Here is a 21,585-nt window from a genome sequence, read left to right as displayed (position 1 = left end):
CTTATTTTCACCTCACGACAAGATACGTCATTACCACTTATGAATTAAGATATTCAACTTAGAAACCAGGATGCTTCAGTGTACACTTCTGTTCAACAGTTTGGGGTCAGTAAGATTTTTTAAAAGAAATTAATATATTTATTCAACAAAGATGCATTAAATTGATCAAAAGTGACAGCAAAGACTTTACATTGTTACAAAGACTTCTATGATCTTTTGAACTTCTATTAATCAAAGAATATGAAATGTTTCTTGAGCACCAAATCAGCATATTAAAATGATTTCTGGAGACTGGAGTGATGATGCTGAAAATTCAGCTTTGCCATCACAAGACTAAAAAATGAAAAATAAATATCACATCTCTCCTCAAAAACCAGTACAAGTTGAAATATTATGTCCACTATAATATAAGCTCAAATCTTAAGTATTAGCAATAGTAATAGAGATGTCAAATATCAAAGGCACCTTTTTACGTAAGAAAAACAGCTTTTTCCTGCTCAAAGTCTGGCTAGGTCAGATCAAGACGTATTAAACAGTCATGGTCCCTGTGGCTTCTGAGAAAGAAACATCTGCAAACAACTAGCTAACATAAATTATTCATCAAGTTCATGTTGTTCCTCTTAATTCTCAAGATTATGCCGCCAATGGTACAGTTAAATGATCATTGTTGTGTTCGGTATTAGAAAGGCAATGTCTAACTGTTAAATTACCTCATTCTGATCCATGCTACTTTTTTCACGCCGTTTTCTACGTAACTGCGGAGGAGAACATTCAGATCAAAACCACAAAACAAACATCACTGTCTCACTGAGTAGGATGGGTCTCGATCACTTCCTCTTTCGGTTTTTAATGCCCTCAAAGCAGCATATGCCTCCAAAGGCCACACTATTTTTCAGATCTTCCACTGGAAAATCTTTCCAGTGTAAAAATAAATTTTCTGGTATTATGATCCTTAAACCAAAATCAATTTACTTAAGAAGAAAAACTGCATAAGATATTAAGACTTGTTTTCAGAGAATATATTATTTATTACATTTTTATACATTTAATTATTTGAATATATTCTAGATATATAGAATTCAATTAATTAAATTAAAATGTAATTTTTTACTATTTATATGTTATATATTATTAATATATATAAAACATTTTTCGGGTGTTTGTCTGTTTTTCTAACATAAATTTCTAACATATAAATTTAATCAAGGCATACAATCTCTGTAAACAGTTTTATTGCAATTTGGCTTGTTAGGTACTTTTTTTTTTCGTCTGCAAGTTCATCATGCACTTATTAGCATCAATAACCTCCTCATAGTGTCTGCATGGACTTTGACTCAAACCAGACAAGTGTAGATGATAACTGAGCTGCGATTACTCATTGGCCAAGTTTGTGAGTGAGTCAGACAGTGCAAGAGACGTTAGCACAGTTTCACAAGCGTGCTATCAGCTTCATCAGTGTGGCCCTGGGCTGCAGTGTGACAAAAACAACACATTTTCAGAGCGGTGCAGCTGGTGCACCTCCCGCCACACACAAGCGGGTAGACGTCTTGCTACCGTGCAGCCGAGAGGGCGATGTGCCAGCCGACACTCTTCAATAACCAGAGAATGCCCTATGAACCAGAAAAGCACACCCACACCTGAAACCCAAGACAAAGTGAAAGCGAACTTACCTGCCCACAGCCAGAAGCACTGCACACAAAAGGCTTGTCGTCCCCCATCTTTGCAAAGGCTTTGCAATATAACTGTGGAAGAGAAGACGAGAACATTACTGAAGGGTTTTTCTAGAGGTTCGAGCCAGGAAAAGTTCTACAGCTGTTCCCAGGGATGATTCAGCCTGGATCCTTGCTCATGCATGTTAGTGTAGAGACAGACTACAAGTTTCCCTGGTGATACTTCCTTCACACTGGGGGCATCTGGCAGACCAATGATACGCAGAGTTCGGGATTTGCTAAAAGCAAAGTCTTTTTAGCCCCTCCCCTACTTTTCATTGTAGTCCTCTTGACACCATCTCCACAAAGCTCTTCTGCGGCGACGACTCTAGTGCCACTCTACACCTTTGTCTGCAGTCATTCTCTGAACTCCTCCACCCGATTCTCAGGCTCAAATATCAGCAAACCACACTCGCAGACGCTCATCACTTTTCACAGGAACTCAAGACATCTACACTGACATCAAGAGGTTGTGCTGGTACCGTTTTGCCAGACGCCGGGAACCGATTTACCTCGGAGATAAGATCGATTGATTGCTTTCATCCAATTCAAGAGGGTGCAATGAGTGTAAGTGTTGTAAACGAGGAACGAACAGTGCAATAATGGTAATTCTGGAGAGACATGTCTGGAATGAGCCGCTCTGATCCAGGGGATGTCATGCATGTGAATTGGCTTGTCATAGACACTCCCTCTTTTCCTATTAACCAAACCACTGCAGTTATTCCACACAAACACACACATGCTCGTCATTACTCCGAAATCAATCGAATGCTACACTAAATGAATGCTTCCCTGGACTCTGATGGATCCATGGTATCTTCAAAAAATGGCTGGGTGGCTAAAACTTATGGGTTTCCACAAATTCCGATCAATTACTTTTCTATGACTTTGTTGTTGATGATTACCAGGCCTTAAAGTCATCATGACATGAAAATCCTTTTTTTTTTTTTCATCACGTTTAATCAAAATGTCATAACTGGACCTTCTGGCAAAAACAACAGACTTCTCTCTGGTGATGTATGCAGGCCTTCTCCCCCAAAAAATTAAAAAAATAAAATAATAATATATTTTTTTCAATAACCCATTCTACTTATGTTTCATCACAACAATATTTTAAGAAGGATACACTCACAAAGAGCAATTTTTAGCCAGTTTGTCTGTTGTATTAATTTTAATGACTTTTCCATGTTTCCCATTAATACAGGAACCCTTTGCATCTAAATATATTTCAATCTTTTGACAACATTCAACATATGTATCTCAATATTTGCTTATTATTCACTTAAATATTTTTTTTACTTCAATTAGTAAAAATAAATAAACAAAAAATCTGGTTGATGATTAAGACATGTTTTTCACTAAATGAACACAGTGAAAGAATTTTATGTAATCATTTTAATTTAAATCCACCAACATAATATATAGCAATAAATAAAAATATTTACCTATACATAGCCGCATATTTATTAAAAATGAAACATGGTGGCTTTAAAAACCTTTTTAAGTGAAGCAAATGAATCACTGACTCAAAGTTTTGAATCAATTCACAGTTTGAGGTCATTTACATAAAGGTATCGTAAAACTAGTCAAATGTCAAGGTTCTTTGGACTTATTGGTCAAATAAAGGGCATTAAAGATCATAATGGTGCATAGTTTTATACTAACAGAAAAATCACAAATATACTGTAATAGTCAATATATTGCCCAGCTCTAGTTTCAAATCTGTTCATGTATGACACATATGTTTAGTATCCATTATACATGTGTTTTATATTTAGTTGTGGTGGCCTTCAGCAAGTTTGACTGGGCTGACTGAATTTGTCTTCACAGCAGTTCAGTTTTCCACCAAAAATAATAAGCTTGAAACCAAAATTTAAAAACGCAAGTAAAAATATTTTGCTCAAAATATAAAATATTTTAAATCAAAAATTTAATAATGCAAAAAGTAATAAGTATGAATCAAAACTTTAAACACATTCAAAATCATATTGCACAAAACTGAAATATTAATGCAAAATTATCCGACTTGCACACAAAATCATGTTTCCCTTGGTTATATTTCTCTGTTTTTTGTGCTGTCAGAAAATTTCTGCTCATATTTAAATTTTTTATATGCTTATGCTGTTTTTCCCTTCGCTCGTTTCCATGTTCTGCGCTTGCTTTTCCAAATGTTGCGGTTGTAAATCAGGGTGTGCTTAAGCGTCATCATTGGTTCACTAGTTCTAGATTGACAGCTCCTCCTCTAGCCAATCAGTCGAGGAGGGGAGCTGATGTCACTCCAATGCACCTCATTAGCTGCCGATGCTCAATGTTCACTTGTACAGGTAATAATGGAGAACCGTCAGCTGGGGTAACATCTTTCCATACAGGACATCGTTATATGGGGTGATACCGTGGGTCATATAGCCTATTCCTACATTACTTGAAGCTCCTTGATGGCTTGGGTGAAAGTGTGTGCACTCCAAAAAAAAACTAATTTAGCTGCAGACCTGCCAACCTCGGTTTGCAAGATTTAATGTTAAATATTTTTTATAGGTTAATAATCATAGTCTGCACTCAGTTTGTGATATTCCTGTTATACAGTATTTTAGAGTAAACAGTAGGAATGCAACAATACAGTTAGCGCAAGGTTCAATAAATACCTCAGATTTTTTACCACTGTTTTCAGTTTGGTTCTGATGGTTTGGCACAACAAAGTTCTTTTTAGCGATTTTAAATGCTATTTAAAAAAAAAACTCTAGTATACATTAATTAAAACTCCAGTACATTGTTATACACTGTAGAAAAACATGGATTATCACGTCTACCTTACATTTATTTTGAGAGAAGTATTATATTTATAGATTGGCCATTATTTAGTGCTATGAACACATGTAATGTCTGTTTCATTCATACTGGATACTAGAGGGCACCCCTGTGCAGAAAGTCCACATATGCCACTATACTTTAATTAAAACTCCAGTACATTGTTGTACACTGTAGAAAAACATGGATTATCACATGTCTACCTTAAATTTCTTTTGAGAGAAGTATTATTTTTATAGATTGGCCATTATTTAGTGCTATGAACACATGTAATGTCTGTTTCATTCATACTGGATACTAGAGGGCACCCCTGTGCAGAAAGTCCACATATGCATCACTGAAGAAATAGCGCTTACTGACGCTCCAAGAAATCCCTAATATGGACAAAAGCAGCTATGGCTGTAACTGAATGAAAGAAGACAGAAACGCTTTTAATGATGACATGCAAAGAGAACATTAAGACAATAAACACTCAACAGTGACCATGTTTATCTGTGTTCTTAAAACCACCTCGGGTATTTTCATAAGTATATTTATAGTCCATTGCTAATCGACATAGCCTTTATTACAGTATGAGTATAGAATATATTTCTGCGTCATTCTGTGATAAGAAGCCACATCAGATCAGGACGGAAGTTATTTCTAACATTTTTCTGATGTTGTGGAGTATGTTATAATGGTCTGTTTTGTTGGACAACAGGTTTAGAAACGCTCCGCATTACAAGTCATGCTCGGCTTATGTTGCTTTTTCAGATGCACCATGCACCCTCATCTCAGCACGCGACTCACGGACACACAAATAGAGCCAGTTTGGAGAGAAATAAAACACACGGAAATTATTTAAATGCAAAACCGGAAAAAAAGCTCTGATTGGTTGAACTCCTCATCTTTTTCTGTTGCTTGTTTACTGCGCGTGGACAGGTCACCGGGTTTTTGCGTAGTTTAGAGTGACAAATCGTACCAGCGTACTTTAAGGTCAAAATGCGTACCCGCTACGCAAAATGCGTACAGGTTGGCAGGTCTGATAGTGTTACAGAAGAATCAGTTACAGTGGCCAGGTGGATTTGATATACACAATGATTTATTTGCATACTTATTGTGTTTATATACATAGATACATATATAATTGCATAACACTATCATATTAATGTTTTAAATTATTTATTTAAATATTATATATTATTTACTGTTGTTGTTGTTATGTCTGCACTATCATGCACATTTAGCATTGGGCTCGGAGAAATGCAATTTCATTCTGTTGTACACTTGTTGTATGTATTTGAACTTTTAATATAATTTGAATATAGTTTTAACATAGCAACAATATAAAAGTAAAACAGCGAGTAGGGATGGGCAATATGGGCTTAAAAATATATCACGATATTTCTGCTTTCACGTCCGCCTTCCGCGATGTCACTCTGCACTGTCGCACACAGAAATATGTCAACAACTACACTTTATCGTTATTATCGCGGGAAGACTAATTCTTATCGTGGGGAGAATTTTTACCGGTATAACGCAAACAATATCGCCCATCCCTAACAGCGAGTAGGTGGCGGCAAGTTACTTTGTTCTTTAGAGTGAATCATTAAAACATTCATTCAATCTCCTGATTCATTCAGTGAGGAATAAAGTGAATCATTCACTCGACTGATTCGTTCAAATCCAAACCAGTTCATTCAATACGAAAGGCTGCTGTGTGTTGCTCGTAGAGGACACTGTTCTGCTGTGGCTTTGTTTGGACTCTTCGTCGAAATGAGAAAATAGTTACAATATTGTGTTTAAAACTCACACAAAATGTACTTCTTGTTATATTGACTTTATACTACAGTTCAATAAACATTTGCAATGGTGCTGATATTCGGGAAAACAACACTCTTCCTCGTGTGATATTACTTAACTGTGTCATTTTATAATCTCAGAGTAACACAAAATGTGATAAATCTTACAAAACCAACAACCTTATCAATGACACTGTACATGAAAGACAAAGCTGGAAATCGGTTTACAAAAACAATACATGACAAAAAATAAGATACAGACAATTAACAATTACAAGAGACAAGGGTAATATACAGTGAACCAAACAATTGTGACTGGCACATATTATTCCTATTATCCTCTCCTAACAGTAATAACAATAACAAGACTTATCAGTCAGGTACAGGCGTGCCAGACACATTTAACAGTGACTTCAGGAGGCCGGTGCATATAGTGGCTGCTGCCTTTCGCGATGTGACCATAAGCGAATAAATATAGGTGAATATAATGGCGACGGGTCGCTAGGATGGCTCATTTAATGGTAACGGATCGCCAGTGACAGGCAGACACATATAACGGTGTCCAGTATGGAAAGATGTTACCCCAGCTGACGGTTCTCCATTATCACCTGTACAAGTGAACACTGACCATCAGCAGCTAATGAGGTGCATTGGAGTGACATCAGCTCTCCTCCTCAACTGATTGGCTAGAGAAATATAACCAAGGGAAACATGATTTTGTGTGCAAGTCAGATAATTTTGCTTTAATATTTCAGTTTTGTGCAATATAATTTTGAATGTGTTTAAAGTTTTGATTCAAGGCATTATTACATTTTTGATTTACGCTTATTATTTTTTGATCCGTGACCATTGTTTGCTATTCTGAAAACTTTGCTTCATTTTTAAATTTTGTGAAATATATTTTACTTGCGTTTTTAAATTTTGGTTTCATGCTTAGTTTTTGATCCATGACTGCAATATTTTTGGTGGAAAATTGATCCCATAGTTCACATCAATCTACACTCTAACTCTTTTAAACCCAACGCTCCACGCATGGAGAGGCTGGGAATTTTGGAAAAAGTAATGCGCTCATTAAATTTAAATGGAGGGAAGTTTCATTAAACTTTCAACATGCCCCACCAGCTCTGAATGACGTCTGGTAAGTTACACAACCACCAACGCAAACAAAAGGTGAAGAAAAAACCAAACATCTTCCTTGACTATAACAGCAGGGATTTAAATGGATAAAGCTTGCACATGTCATCTGTAAAATTTTAAAAAGCCATTTAGAGTGGCAGGTCAGCAGGCTGAGACGCTGCTAATTTATGTAACATTAGTGCTGTAACGTTTACAGCAAACAAAAGCAACTGCTCTCAAAGTGCCAATGGAGTAGAAATATAGGCTACAAAAATGTATATATTAAAAAAATATATATATATTTGGTGGATTGTCTGAACAAATCAACTAATCAATGTGTAATGAGGCTGGTTTCAGTTGCACTCATATGGACATGCTATTTTTAAGGGGCCTTCACAAAAAAATTACTTCATTACTTCCAATTACTGCATTAAAATACAGGTAGACAGAGCACAAAAGAACGAAACAGAATGCAGTGGCCTCAAGACACGTTTTTTTTTTTTTAAAGGTTAAAGGACTACTCTTAACTTCATGCCACCTTAAAACACAACACTTGTGGGAGGACGCTCAAAAAACACTGCAAGATGTGACACAATGGCTGAAGACAAATTAAAAAATGCCAACATCTCGAGAGTTTTAGTGTGCAAGCTGTCAACATGCTAAATAAGGCACCACCAATTTAGATTAAAAAAATACATAAATAAAAATAAATAAATTAATAAATAACAATTACATTATACAATTATACAATAAATATAAATTGAAAAAAAAATCTAATTATAAAAAAAAACTAACTAGGACAATTAAAAATTAAACCCTAAATAGGACAATTTAGAAATTGAATTTGATTAAACACTAATGTCTATATCCTTATGTCAATTCAATTGTGTTCAAGTGTCTTGAATGGAGGGACATGCCGTTATAAGCTGAAATCAGCAACCACTGCCAAGACCCTTGCTCTGTTTTCCATAAAGAAAATAACTGCATCTTGTTTGCCCTGAAAGGCCCTTCCTATTACAGCCGAGATCAAAGTGGAGTACAAGCTAAGCAGCTTGATTCCTTGCAGACCTCACATGCTCTACAAGTGAGCCAACAGCTTGGTGCCAGAGCTTTCAGTCTGGTTGCAATACACACAGACAGTTTGGTCAGAGAAATGCACGGAGAGACCATATACAAATGAGTACCACCCTATTCATTATACCCTTGGTGAAGTGTCCGCTTCTCAGTTGGCCTCAAACTAAGGGAGCGGACACATGGAGGAGTCTGAAGTTTACCATGGCACAATAAATCAGCCGAACAGAGAACAGGCCACCTGCGTCAATGTGTGCTACAACTGACCATCCAAAACAAAAATAGAGCCTTGATGGATTATTCACAAAGACATTCTGGAGTAATCTGAGACCACTTTGATTAAGATTATGTTTGCAATATAAAAGAATAGGAAGCATGTGTAACTGAAGTCTGTTTAAGCATGTTTGTACTTTAATTATTTCCAACGAATCCTCAAAAAAAAAAAAAAAAAAAACTTTATTAATCCAATGATATTGTCTTAACATCTCAGAGTCTCTGCATTATAACCAACTAAGTGAACCTAAAAAGATGAAAAACAAAATTATGATGCACCAATTTTAGCGATCAAAAACAAAAAATAATTTTTGGTTTTGGCTGAAATAGTTTTGGAGGGCCGAAACCACTGACCAAACAGTGATGTTTAATTAGCATTTTGCAATTACATGTTTTAATTGTGTCAACAATTATTTTGTGCACCCAACATGGATAAACTACAAACTAGCAGGGATGCACTTCACAGTAAGCAAAAAGGATGCTAAAGCAGCAATATGTAAAAACTGTTTAGCTGAAATATCGAGAAGCGACTCATTGCCGAAAAACATTACTACAACGGCACTGGGGAAAAAAACGGTGTAGAACTTACTTTGAAACAATTTTCAGTCAGAAATTGCTAGTAAATTTCACAAATAATTACAAAGAAATGGTAAGTTACATTTTGAAGTAGAAAGACTGAAAATAGTAATTTCTTGTAAAACATACTCCAATAATCTGTTTTATTAACAACTTCAAAAAACTTTTTTTACAGTGTTATCACCTGAGAACATGAAACCCTGAACAGCATACCAAGTATAATTAATCAAGTTTCCCAAAATCAATTACCCAAACTTAATTTTTGGTCTTCTACATGAGAACCACATATCTCTGCATGAGTGCCAGTCGCTAGGACACGGCTCTGACAACATCCACCATCTTTGATAGCACTACTGAAGATAAACTGAACAGCTGGGTTCGTCTATCATCAACAATTTAAACAGGAAGACAGCTGGCAGTACTGGCAGTGAACTGCTTGAGTTTTTAAAAAATGCAATGGATTCAGAGTTCCCACACCATCTGACCAATGGATTTCCATGACTTTTGCATTTACATTTATATTTGCATCGAATCATCAAGAGGATGCTTTTATCCAAAATTACTTACAAATGAGGAATCACAGTAGATGATACAGGAGCTAACATTATTAGCAGTTCCCGTGTAAACAATAACTTTTCCAATAACTCTATTTCTATATTTAAAAAAAAAAAATCATAAAAATTAGATTTTTAAAAATTATTTAACAGACTGTATTTATATTTTTTTTTTAACTATTTATAAGCCACAACAATTTCAGGGGATAACAAACTGATCAACAGCAGGTGCTTTATAATATATTTATATAGCAAACAAACAAGACATAAACAAATATTGTTTATTTAAATTGCAAGCGAATTTAGTCATTTATAATTCTGACATTTTTGTGGGGTTGACCTCTTTAAAAAAACATCTACCTTAATCTAACAGTAATTACTGCAAGGCACCTTTTTTCTAAACCTTTTAGAAAAAAAGTTTAGTTGAAAAAATGAAAAGTATTTGAAGTAAAATATGAAAAGTAATTTATCCTACTTCAAATCATGATTGTCTCTGTAAGCAACAAAAATAGAACTTTTATGGAAATTTGCATAGTATATTTATATTTATAAAAAAAACTATTTATAAGCTATGAAAAATTTTAGAGAATTATATTCACTATAAAAAATTCCAAGACATTTTAAAATGTCATTAATTTCCCTGACTTTTCAAATTCACATTTCCAGATTTTTTTTTCATGACTGTGGGAACTCTGTGAACTGCATTTTTTTTTTTTTTATTCGCAACCCGTTCCTCAGGATCAATTGGGCCTTAGTGGTCCGACACGGGGACAAACAGCATCCTGCTGTTAACTTGGATTTCTCCTACTCAGCAGGTGGACGGTGTAGCAAGGTCCGGCTATAATCTGCCTCAGGCGTGCACTGTTTGATGCTGTCTGCTAGGAAACTGACAAAACAAACTGTATTAATAGCTCCAGCTGGAGCCAAGAATGAGGAATCTGGAGAGTGAGCTGCCAGAGAGTAAGGGAGACCCCACAAAAATGGAGCGACGGAAAGGGGGGGTTACAGGGAGCAGAGAATGGAACGAATGCTTTTGGAGGGTGTTCGGTAACTTGCAGGTAAAGGCCAAGGGTCCTACGGATGGTGTTGGGGACGGGAGATCTATGGTGCATGGTGTGTTTTATGGTTGATTTGGATTTATGTAACCTTAGTGAACCTGAGCTTTGGAAAATGGAACAAATGAAACTTTAGATCCATGTCTGCATGGCTGCAGTGTGCCCGGTGCTAAATCCATGGTGAGGAAATGCACAGTGTAGCCCAATGCAGTTCCCTTGGCCTGTATTCTGCTAGGAACAATGTGGACCTGAAGTCCCCCTCTGTAAACCCATAATCCTCTTCAGATCAGTTTATACTGGGGCTGCAACAATGTTGGACATGCTACAAGTCAACAAAACAGCAACAGTGTGTCTTCTCTCCAGAAATATATCTAATGTCCACGTGACGATATATCTGCAATAATTTTGCTGGCAATATAATATTATGCAACATTGATTCAAAATTGTCTCATTTGCGTCATTACTCAAAAACCTTTGTTTAAGTCCTTTAAAAGTGCTGTAAAAACATATGTAGGTAAATATGCAGGTATAGTTAATTAGTATAGTTAATAGTTGCATGAGACCTTTTTTGTAATCAGGCTCTCAAAAAGTATATAAAAATGTGGATATAGATTTATCGGCCAACATATCGGTTATCGGCTTTCAAAAAGAAAGAATTATCGGTTATCGGTCAAAATGTTCATATCGGTGCATCCCTACTAATTAGTATAGTAATAGTGGTACAAACACTGCTGTTCAAAAGTTTGGGGTTTAGAAATTGAAAGGAAAAAACATGAAAGAAAGAAATTAATACTTTTATTCAGCAAGGATGCAATGAATTGGTCAAAAGCGACAGTAAAGACATTTATGATATGATTTTATCAAATATTTCTATTTCAAATACATGCTGTTCTTATGAACTTTCTAGTCATCAAGGAATCTAAATGTACCACAAAAATATTAAGCAGCACAACAACAATTTTCAACATTGACAATAATAAATGTTTCTTAAGCACCAAATCAGCATATTAGAATGATTTCTGAAGGATCATGTGACACTGAAGACTGGAGTAATGATGCTGAAAATTCAGCTTTATTATCACAGGAACAAATTACATTTTAAAATATATTAAAACAGAAAACAGTTATTTTAAATTGTGATAATATTTACTATATTACTGATTTCACTATTTTTTATTTAAAAAAAATACAGATTTCTTTCAAAAACATTAAATAATTTTTGCAGACCCCAAACTTCAAAACAACAGTGTATATAAATGATAATAAATAAATGTTGTGTTCCCGTAATGTAAAACAGTGATATATCCTTCATCATTATTCCTATCCAGATTGTTCATCATACTTTACTTCTTGCATTAAACCACAGTGTATGGTCAAAATGATGGTTCCTATGATTTGACTGCAAAAACATTTTAAGCAATTCCAGAACAAATAATCATCAAGATTATATTAAAAGGCTGGGCTAAAAAATCAGGATGTATTGCTGTCAGTATGGCAATGTTCTAAAAAAAGAGCAGCTAATTACATTATAATAGACATACCAATTCAATTTTGGCATATTCTGCTGGTTCTCTAAACATTACAGCACCATGATGGCATGCGAATATCATATTTTAATGATTCCTAAATCTGAGCGATCCATCAAGCCAGAAGTGATTGCCAAAATCTGACGAAAACAGCCACCCACATTGTCAATTCATTATATCCATGCAGTATCTCCCTCAATCGTTGTGAGCTCTCTCACAGTACTTCATGAGCCCGGCAAACCTTTTAGAGCAGACCAAATATTACATAACTTTAGAAGAGCACAGTTGCCCAGAATCAACTCAAGCACGGCTGGCAGTTTACCCTTAATATCTGTTTTATTTGAACAGTCTGTTATTTGGTCTGCTGGATATTTGAAACGGTGTTATTTGGTCTGCTCTATTACTCTACTGTCGCATCCGGGCAACTATCATTATATGCTGTCAATTATATTATCCTATATACAACCGTTGCCAGGACAACTTACATAATCATAACATAATCCTTCATTCACAGTTCTGACTTTTAATGGTTAGCATGGTTCAACAAACGACCTGGCAGTCACAAACAGCGCCCATTTCATCATATGAAAGACGTCAAACTGGCATACGAAGTTCCTTCCTGTAAAACGTCTTCACTTAACACATTGTGAACCGCTGCAGATGCCTTATAGCAGAGGTGAAACTAACAAGTTAGGCTCTGAGCTCTCATTAATCAAGTCGCAATGAGGTAATTACTGTAACAGCTGCAAAAAATGCTCACTTGTGCACAAGCGAATATGTCTGCTGAGAGGATAATGTATTATATGGAGACGTACAGTCATTCCAAAGAGTAACATTACTGGAATTCAACAAGTGCCATGTGAAGATGACCTATATCTACAATTACAGTCCTCAGACATACAGATGGTGTTTACACTAAGATGGGACATTCACGCACTCAAAATCAAGTTGATTGTTATCAGCTGTTTTAGGAGGCGTCTTTTCACACTAGATGCATTATGAGCAAAGATGTCTTTATCTTATCTTTATTTTTTAGCTTTATTTTATCTGAATTATCTTGGCCAAATACCCACAACAATTTCATGGGATAACAAACTGATCAACAGCAGGTGCTTTACATAATATATTTATATAGCAAACAAACAAGACATAAACAAATATTGCAAGCGAATTTTGTGATTTATAATTCTGCATTTTTGTGGGGTTGACCTCTTTAAAAAACATCTACCTTAATTTAACAGTAATTACTGCAAAGCACCTTTTTTCTAAACCTTTTAGAAAAAAGTTTAGTTGAAAATATGAAAAGTATTTAAAGTAAAATATGAAAAGTAATTTATCCTACTTCAAATCATGGTTGTCTCTGTAAGCAACAAAAATAGAACTTTTATGGAAATGTGTACTAAAACACAATGCACGGTTGCTGAGTTTTGTTTTAAATACAGTTTTATGACACTTTAATGTGCAATTTCTACCTTCCATGTTGGATTGCTGCAACACACCAAAAAATAACGATCATTTCTGGTGGCCTCGCCGAAAATAAACGTCGCTAACTATTTAGTAAACCCATGCTAGCTTGACGTCTTGCGAACATGCCAACTTTAAAGCCAGCCTTTTCCCGCATGTGCCCGCCCTACCCATGTTCTGATTGGTCACATGCTCGTCAATCAAAAATATCGAATTGCTGTTTGGCTACAATAAATGTCAATCACGATTATTAGTTGCGTCTCATTGGCGCACGGAAATCCCACTCAAAAATGGAATTCACAGAGCGTACAGGCCGCTCTATCCCCCCCAGAAACAAAAGTATGCAAAGAGCACTTTGACGCAAACAAACTGACCGTGATATCAAATATGTAATTTTACATAAGCAAATAAACGTACATACTGACACAAAATTAAAAACTCTATAGTATATAGTAATATGGCATATACATATACAAGATAATACATGACGTTAGGGGCAGATATCCGTCCCTAAGATTTTCTTCTCTCGCTTGTCAAGAGCTCTGAACGAGCCCGCAGTTTCGCGCAGACTTCGGCTGGTAACCCACTGCCAATCTGACAGCCTCACAGTCTCCTCATAAAAGTTACTCTTGATCACAGACAAACCTTGTTAACGGATATAAAAACAATTGGACATTGTTTCAAATCAAGACAATCATCGATTCCACATTTTTGACAAATGAAGAATGTTTACAAACTTACCACAGCGCCCCTCTCTCTCTCTCGCTCTCTCTCTCTCGCTCTCTCTCGCCTCTCTTGGAATCTGACACGCCCCTCCCCGTGAAGTATCGCGAGATTTTGGCGTCACACACTACCCCGGTCCCTCAACGCTCACCTGGGGTGGTTGTTCAAAATTCACACTGTTGATGCTTGTTTTTTTTCTGATTCGTTCTGATTAATAAACTCTAGCTTATTTATTTTATGACTGTAATAATGTTATAACATTTTGGCACGAACTTTGAATGTTGCTATGAATGTTAATGTAAATCATGTTCTTACCACAGTTCTTACTCTAAAATAGATTATTTTAAATTGTGAAAATAAATAAGGACGAATGTCAAGAATTTGTTATCATCTGTATTTCGTTAGCTAAATTTCATTTGTAATTTAATTTTCAATATTAATCCCAAACTTTTTTTCTTAAAGACTTTAGAAGCTTCAGAGTGTCTTCCAGGTTTAAAATCTTTGTAAGGCACTACACTGACTTGTTTTAGAACCGTGGTTCTCAACCAGGGGGGTCGAGATTATTAATATATTTAAAAAATCTAATTGTTATGGAAAAATAAAATATAAAAGTGGATTGCATTTTTTAATAAATAAATATGTAAACTGAAAATCATATTTCTTTTGCCAACGTTTTTAATCATTCATACCCTTAGATTATGTCATGAACAATATTTTGTTCTCATCCCAGTTTTACTAACTCTCTTTACAAGTGGTTGGTGATTCAGTCTGCTATTGAGCGTAAAATACTGATTTTTCTGTGCATTAACTATGTAAAGCAATGATTAAGATTAAAATCGTGATGTGAACTGAAGGTGATGGTTTTGAAAGCAGAGGAAAGTTAGTTGCAGAGGGCCTTTATTCAGTCCTGCTGTAGTTTCTTTCCTGACTGATTTACATTCTCTTAAAGAGGACATCCTGTGCTTAGGAGTTTAAATAAAGCATGATGCAAAACACAAATTCATTTGCTGAAGTTAGGAAGTGAAATGTATGCAATTAAAATATGCTTCTTTCTCGTTATTAAATTTCCTATTCAGAAAACAAAAAAACATGGCTTCACGGAGAGCGTTTTTAAAGTCTTAAAAACTTACAGAAAATGTTCATAATCAAATGTACACTTTTGCTAGTTAATATTAAATAGTCTTTAGTAAGCAATGGCTGCACGACGTCTGTTTATTTAGCTATTATAAATAAATATAGGTTATTAAAACGGAGTTGATTTTTTCCTGAAGGTCTGATATGTCTGTTTCTTTCAAGAAAAAATATTATTATTATTTTACAAACAAGGTAAATTGCTAAATTCTGTAGCTTTAGCTGACTGTTTTATATCATGTGGTATTCCAGCACCCTCTACTGGTTAAAATTACACACACATAACTCATCTAAGGTTTTATGTCATTGAGAAGGCAAATGATGTGTTCATAATCACGTTCGTGATTCACTTGGTTTGGAGAAAAACTGCAGTAAGACTCTTGAACAATGCATGGAGGCTTTTACTGGTTAGTCTGCATGCATAAAACTAGATGTAAGCACTACATACTTCTTAATCAAGCAATATAACAACAGTGAAATGAAAACAACTGCAAAAAATCTGTTGAGGTTCACAAGATGTGACACTAGTGTTGACATTAATTCATTTAAGACATCCCATTCACGGTCTGCAAGCGTTTGGAATGATCATGCCAACATGACACTGTGAAGCTAAAAAAAATGAACATTCCCATTACTGACATAGAATATTCTTGTTAAGGTTTGCTGTGTTTTCATCTCAAACGCAAAAGTACAGCTCACTTTCTGCAATCATCAGCACCAAAAAAGTAATACAATTCAACACACTAAACCAGGTAGTTTTCAAGAGAAAGATTCATAATTACCAAAGTGATAGATGGACAGAAATAGATATTGATTTGAAATCCAATGAAGTGTTCTTACATTGTTCTGCTTCAAAATGCCAGAGATTAGTAAACAAATATAAAACAAGGTTACTTTGTGGCAAATTTACTATATTTTTGGCAAAATTTCACCCACTTTTCCAGGATTATTTTTGATGACTGGAAAGCCTCATAAAATTATTTAACAAAAATGTTAATATTTATTTGACTTTAAAATTTAATCTAAAGGTTTTAGTTACTATCTTAAAAAAATGTATGCATAAATAAAAACTTTATCTTCAAGTATAAGTTTGAAACAAATGTAATATATAATTATAACTTATAAGTGCTGTTAAAGTGTTATTTGTGTGTACATAGGATTTACTGGTAAATAATATTTTTAAATTATTTTCTTGTTTTTGCAATTAGTGTTTCACATATTATCTACTGATATTTTAACATTATGGGTTCATAAGTGCATTATCTCTCTCCTACCTGATCAGTATTTCTCTGCACCAAAGCACATAACTGTACTGCAACCAAAGTCTGAATTTGCTTGATGACATTATAGCAACAAAAGAAATGTGAACCTTCCTCACTTATTCACCCACAGTATATGGACAGACACACTTCAGATTGCAGTCTGATTACAATCACATGTTCACGTACACGGAAGACATCTACCTCCTCCACGTCTGACATTAAGGACAGTCTTCTCGCTCAGTCTCTGAGGAGCACATATTCTTTCACTGACTCTGGAAGCGGGAGGTGTTTCACCGCAGATGGGAGGTACTGAACTCCCAGGCTGTTACGAACGGTGCAGCGCGCCAACGCTCGTAACGAGGGCGGTTGGGCTACGAGGCTAGCGAGTCGAGCCAGTAACTGAGGATCTTTACTGAGCTCACGTGGTAAAGAGCCGTCGGCCCTGCGGATCTCGATCCTCCCCGCGGCACGGCAAAGCAGCTCCAGGCACTCTTCCTCCTGCTCCGTGCCCAGGCCCCGAGCCAGCAGCGCCACCAGCCGCGAGATAGGCGTCTGGCCCTTTAGGTTGGTGACGTGGACTTGAGAGCCGTACTCTAGCAGCACACGGACACTCTCCAGGTTGCCTTTCATGGCTGCCCAACTGAGGGGTGTGTCGTTATTGTAATCCCGGACATTCGGGCACGCGCCGCTCTCTAATAGGGCCCGTACGCACTCGGGGTTATCTTTGAAGGCAGCCCAGTGCAGTGGCGTATCCTTGTTGCCGTCCAGAGCATTTGGCTGGGCCCCGTATTCTAGAAGCAGCTCCACACAACCCTCATCCTTCTCCGCTGCGTAATGCAGGGCAGTGCGGTTGTAGCCATCCAAGGCGTTTACCTGGGTGAGAAAATTATTATTATTTTTTTTTTAATTCTGAATTAAAATTGTGTCAAAAATTAAGTAAAAATGTAGGGGTGATGCATCTTTCCTGATATGATAATGAAGTAAACAGACTCATGAAAAAAATATATTTTTGTGAAAACCATGATACATTTTTTTCAGGATACTTTGAGGAATAGAAAGTTCACATCAACAGAATTTATTTGAAATATAAATCTTTTGTATTATTATTAATGTCTTTACTATCACTTTTGATGAATTAAATGCATCCTTGCTGAAAAAGTTTTAATTTCTTCTTTTTTTTTTTTTTTTATCATACTGTCCCCAAAATGTTTTGAACGGTAGTGTACATATATTTGAACAAAACTTTCTCATTGCTCATTAATATTAAAAACTTTAGTCTGCCAAATCAAAGTCATGTGCAGCAACCAACAAGCAAAAATATACAGGAAAAAAAACAAAACAGGAAATGATGTCATAGAGAGGACCCCTGCAGATCCGCATGACTGAGTATTAAAGACAATAATATATTTTGACCTTTTTATAACAAGTCAAGGTTAGTTTAGGGTTTCAAAATATCATGTAGTGCAACCCCTCAAAAAATTAATGATATTTATAAAATACTAATTTGGGATATTTGTAAATAAATACTTTTATCTTGAAAAAACAAATTTAATAACTTTTTGAAAAATAAAGATTAAGATGTGTATTATTCAAAACATAAGAAAAAAAAAACTTAACATGTTTTAAACTAGATTTGAAAAGACCTTTAATCACTTACTTGCCACACAGCCATTAACAACTTAACAGTAAAATGTGTAATTTCTCCACCACTAGTGGCAACAAAATTGCACGCTTTACTTTTAAACTGTCAAAACACTGAATTTAGGGAATTGACTTTAGTTTGCAAACTCAAAAAGAATTATTCTTGTTACACTGTACCTCAGCACCTTTCTCCAGCAAAAGCTCCACACAATCAGCATCAGCCACCATACAGGCACAGTGCAGGGGCTTCAGCGTGCCATGCATCCGGTTCACATCTGCTCCCTGAGAAAGAAGCACATTTTCATTCAGAACGCAATATATGAAAGACTTTTTAAAGCGTTGGTAACACGACTCACCCTGCGTATAAGGTCTTCCACATTATCATGTGGGAAGGAGCGAATGGCAGCTATGGTTCGAATGAGCCTTTCCGACAATGAGTATTTGCTCTGAATACTCTGCATGATGTACCACATAGTAGAGCTCATGTGGAACTAAAGGACATTTCACCCAGACCGGGTGACACCACACCAAAATGAGATGGCTGTGAAAGTGAGAAAAATAATCCAAGAAAAAAGAAAACAGAAAACTGATTAACAAGAGAATGAAGTTGATAGAACAAGTAATATCTTTACATTAGGAATCATACAATCATTCAATCTCTTTAAAGACGATACCAATAGTGTATTCAGTACTGCTTTATGTCAACGGGGATATGCTGACTGCCACATTTACAATTTATTTAATAATAATAATAATAATAATAATAATAATCAGACAATCATCAAAATAAATAGAATAAATGTCAATAAATACATGTTAAACAAATAAATGTTTAAATAATAATACAAATAAATATTTATAATATATTTATTTATAATATGATATATATTTATAATAAATTGTATATATATATATATATATTTATATATATTAATAACCTTGCAAATATTAAAAATAAACAGATGCATACAAATAAATAATTAATAAACAAATATTAAATAAATTATGTTTAATTTCTCATCAAAATTAGTACTTTATTTTTTACATCAATTTGCCTATAATGTTAAAATAAAGTACATACTGTTTTGCAATAGTTTTAGCTGTTTTTATTTATTGTTTTGTTTATAGACTACTGTATTTATTTAATCTTTCACTTCTTCATTTCCAAAATCTTTTTTTTTTTCACACATTCATTTTTATATATTTTGTCCATATGGTAATGAGGGTAAATAATGTATCTCTTCGAAACATCTGTTCATTCATTAATATTTAATTTTGGCAAATTTCGCTACTCCATCTAGGTCTAGGTAATACTATAGTGGGTTATATCAAGCTTCAGACATGTTTATATACTAATATCATATAGTTATTCTTTGTGTAGCAGGTGCCTGACTCACTCGATCTGTCTTATAAATATTGATCAAAGCATGCATGCAACATGGTCATGCTAATAAATAAAGCAAATGGGCTGTTTGCTGTTCGTCTCGTCTTCTTGTCATGCTGTCATCAAAAGGTCGCATGACAGACCAGCTAGCGAAGAGACACAAGCTTTAACAAGCAAATAAAGTCGAAAACATGACGGCCTAATAGTGCCAGTCAACAAAGAAGTCTGGCTGCATCTAAATTAAATAAAAAGACAGGCTTATGCTTATCTTTATTACTCATTGCTGTATGCGTCCTACCGGAGTGAACTAGCCGTTTGGAGCTAACGTTAGTTTCGACACCCGGGACGTGAAATAACATATTTTCTTACCTCTGGATCTTCTTAGGCGCAAGTGCTCGAATAAAACAAAAGCAAGACGCAAAGTATGTAATCGAAGACGATTAAGAGTTAAAAGAACCTGCAAGAAATTAAAACAGCTGCAGGTTTGTAGCTAATCTGTCAGTGTGTGCCAGCGTTCAACACAAACACAGTGACGTCACGAGAGGAAGTGACAAACCGTTTTAAAACGCCATTTATCCGTCTGTTTGTATTGGCGAAACACACTTGTAGCGTGGAAATGCGGCAAGAAATATGGCTAAAATTAGTTATGCGCGTCTGTGAGAGGCCATCCTTCACATACCGTAGGCTACTGTTTGTGCCAAATATAGACACGCACACGATGGGCCCGGTGCTGAGGGGCTCCTGAGGGAATGACGCTTTCACACTGTAGATTATTTTCCTGTTACAGTACACTTTTTTGAAAAAGAAACATCAAATGAAACAGTGTTATAAAAATTGATAGTTTACTGTGACAAGTTACTGAATAAATTGTATTTTCAATGGGTTTTTGAGATGTTACAGTTTTGAGATGACTGTATCTGGAAATTGACATGTATTTGCCATTTGCCTATGCTTTTATTAAAATGTACCCTCCAGAATAGCAGTTAGATAAATTAGTCTGAGATTTATCAAACTTTATGACTTTGTAATTATACACATCATTTTGTGTATGTGTGATAATGTCTGCACAGTATCCCTTACATAAAGACTACCATTCAAAATTCATTATGGTGTCTTAAATTGTTTTTTTTTATATATACAGTGGTGTGAAAAAGTGTTGGCCCCCTTCCTGATTTCTTATTTTTTTGCATGTTTGTCACACTTTAATGTTTCAGATCATCAAACAAATTTAAATATTAGTCAAAGATAACACAAGTAAACACAACATGCAGTTTTTAAATGAAGGTTTTTATTAATAAGGGAAAACAAAATCCAAAACTACATGGCCCTGTGTGAAGAAGTGTTTGCCCCCCTGTTAAAACTGTGGTTTATCACACCTGAGTTCAATTTCTCTAGCCACACCCAGGCCTGATTACTGCCACAACTGTTCGCAATCAAGAAATCTCTTAAATAGGACCTGCCTGACAAAGTGAAGTAGACCAAAAGATCCTCAAAAGCTAGACATCATGCCGAGA

General features: G+C 35.4%; 2 protein-coding genes across 4 annotated transcripts in view; both read right to left on the bottom strand.

Moving 5' to 3' along the window:
* LOC107695816 (cyclic AMP-dependent transcription factor ATF-7-like) overlaps nt 1–14,702 on the bottom strand; it is a 29,541-nt gene extending 14,839 nt beyond the window's left edge. Inside the window, exons 1-2 of one of the 2 annotated variants that reach the window (XM_016495877.1) lie at nt 14,672–14,702; nt 1,671–1,742 (exon numbers count right to left, since the gene is read on the bottom strand). In XM_016495877.1, the coding sequence (XP_016351363.1) occupies nt 1,671–1,718 (48 nt within the window). In that variant the 5' untranslated portion in view covers nt 1,719–1,742; nt 14,672–14,702. Of the gene's footprint in view, nt 1–1,670; nt 1,743–13,938; nt 13,947–14,671 lie in introns of those variants that run through there. The other variant, XM_016495878.1, reaches the window with a different exon arrangement.
* A 1,294-nt stretch (nt 14,703–15,996) lies between these two features.
* On the bottom strand, nt 15,997–20,682 carry LOC107695815 (ankyrin repeat and SOCS box protein 8-like). Of its 2 annotated transcripts, none has more exons than XM_016495875.1 (4): nt 20,441–20,682; nt 19,044–19,228; nt 18,865–18,969; nt 15,997–17,919 (listed from the first exon to the last, which is right to left on the bottom strand). In XM_016495875.1, the coding sequence occupies exons 2-4, from the start codon at nt 19,170–19,172 to the stop codon at nt 17,284–17,286; spliced, it is 870 nt and encodes a 289-aa protein (XP_016351361.1). In that variant the 5' UTR covers nt 19,173–19,228; nt 20,441–20,682; the 3' UTR covers nt 15,997–17,283. The 2 variants fall into 2 exon arrangements, with proteins under 2 accessions (XP_016351361.1, XP_016351362.1); XM_016495876.1 differs by having other exon boundaries at nt 20,529–20,682.
* Between the last annotated feature and the right edge of the window lie 903 nt (nt 20,683–21,585).

The sequence above is a fragment of the Sinocyclocheilus anshuiensis genome, unplaced genomic scaffold (assembly GCF_001515605.1).
Source record: "Sinocyclocheilus anshuiensis isolate Anshui unplaced genomic scaffold, SAMN03320099.WGS_v1.1 scaffold234, whole genome shotgun sequence".
NCBI lineage: Eukaryota > Metazoa > Chordata > Actinopteri > Cypriniformes > Cyprinidae > Sinocyclocheilus > Sinocyclocheilus anshuiensis.
The sequence above is the reverse complement of the archived record's forward strand: the minus strand, read 5'-3'. Positions and strand labels throughout refer to the sequence as shown.

Bases quoted from the DNA above. Each gene is read 5' to 3' on its own strand.
- LOC107695815 (XM_016495875.1), bottom strand. From the start codon at position 19,172: ATGAGCTCTACTATGTGGTACATCATGCAGAGTATTCAGAGCAAATAC. The intron at 18,970-19,043 runs GTGAGTCGTGTT...CTTCTTTCTCAG, and splicing joins TGGAAGACCTTATACGCAGG to GGAGCAGATGTGAACCGGAT. The intron at 17,920-18,864 runs GTACAGTGTAAC...TTTCTCACCCAG, and splicing joins TGCTGGAGAAAGGTGCTGAG to GTAAACGCCTTGGATGGCTA.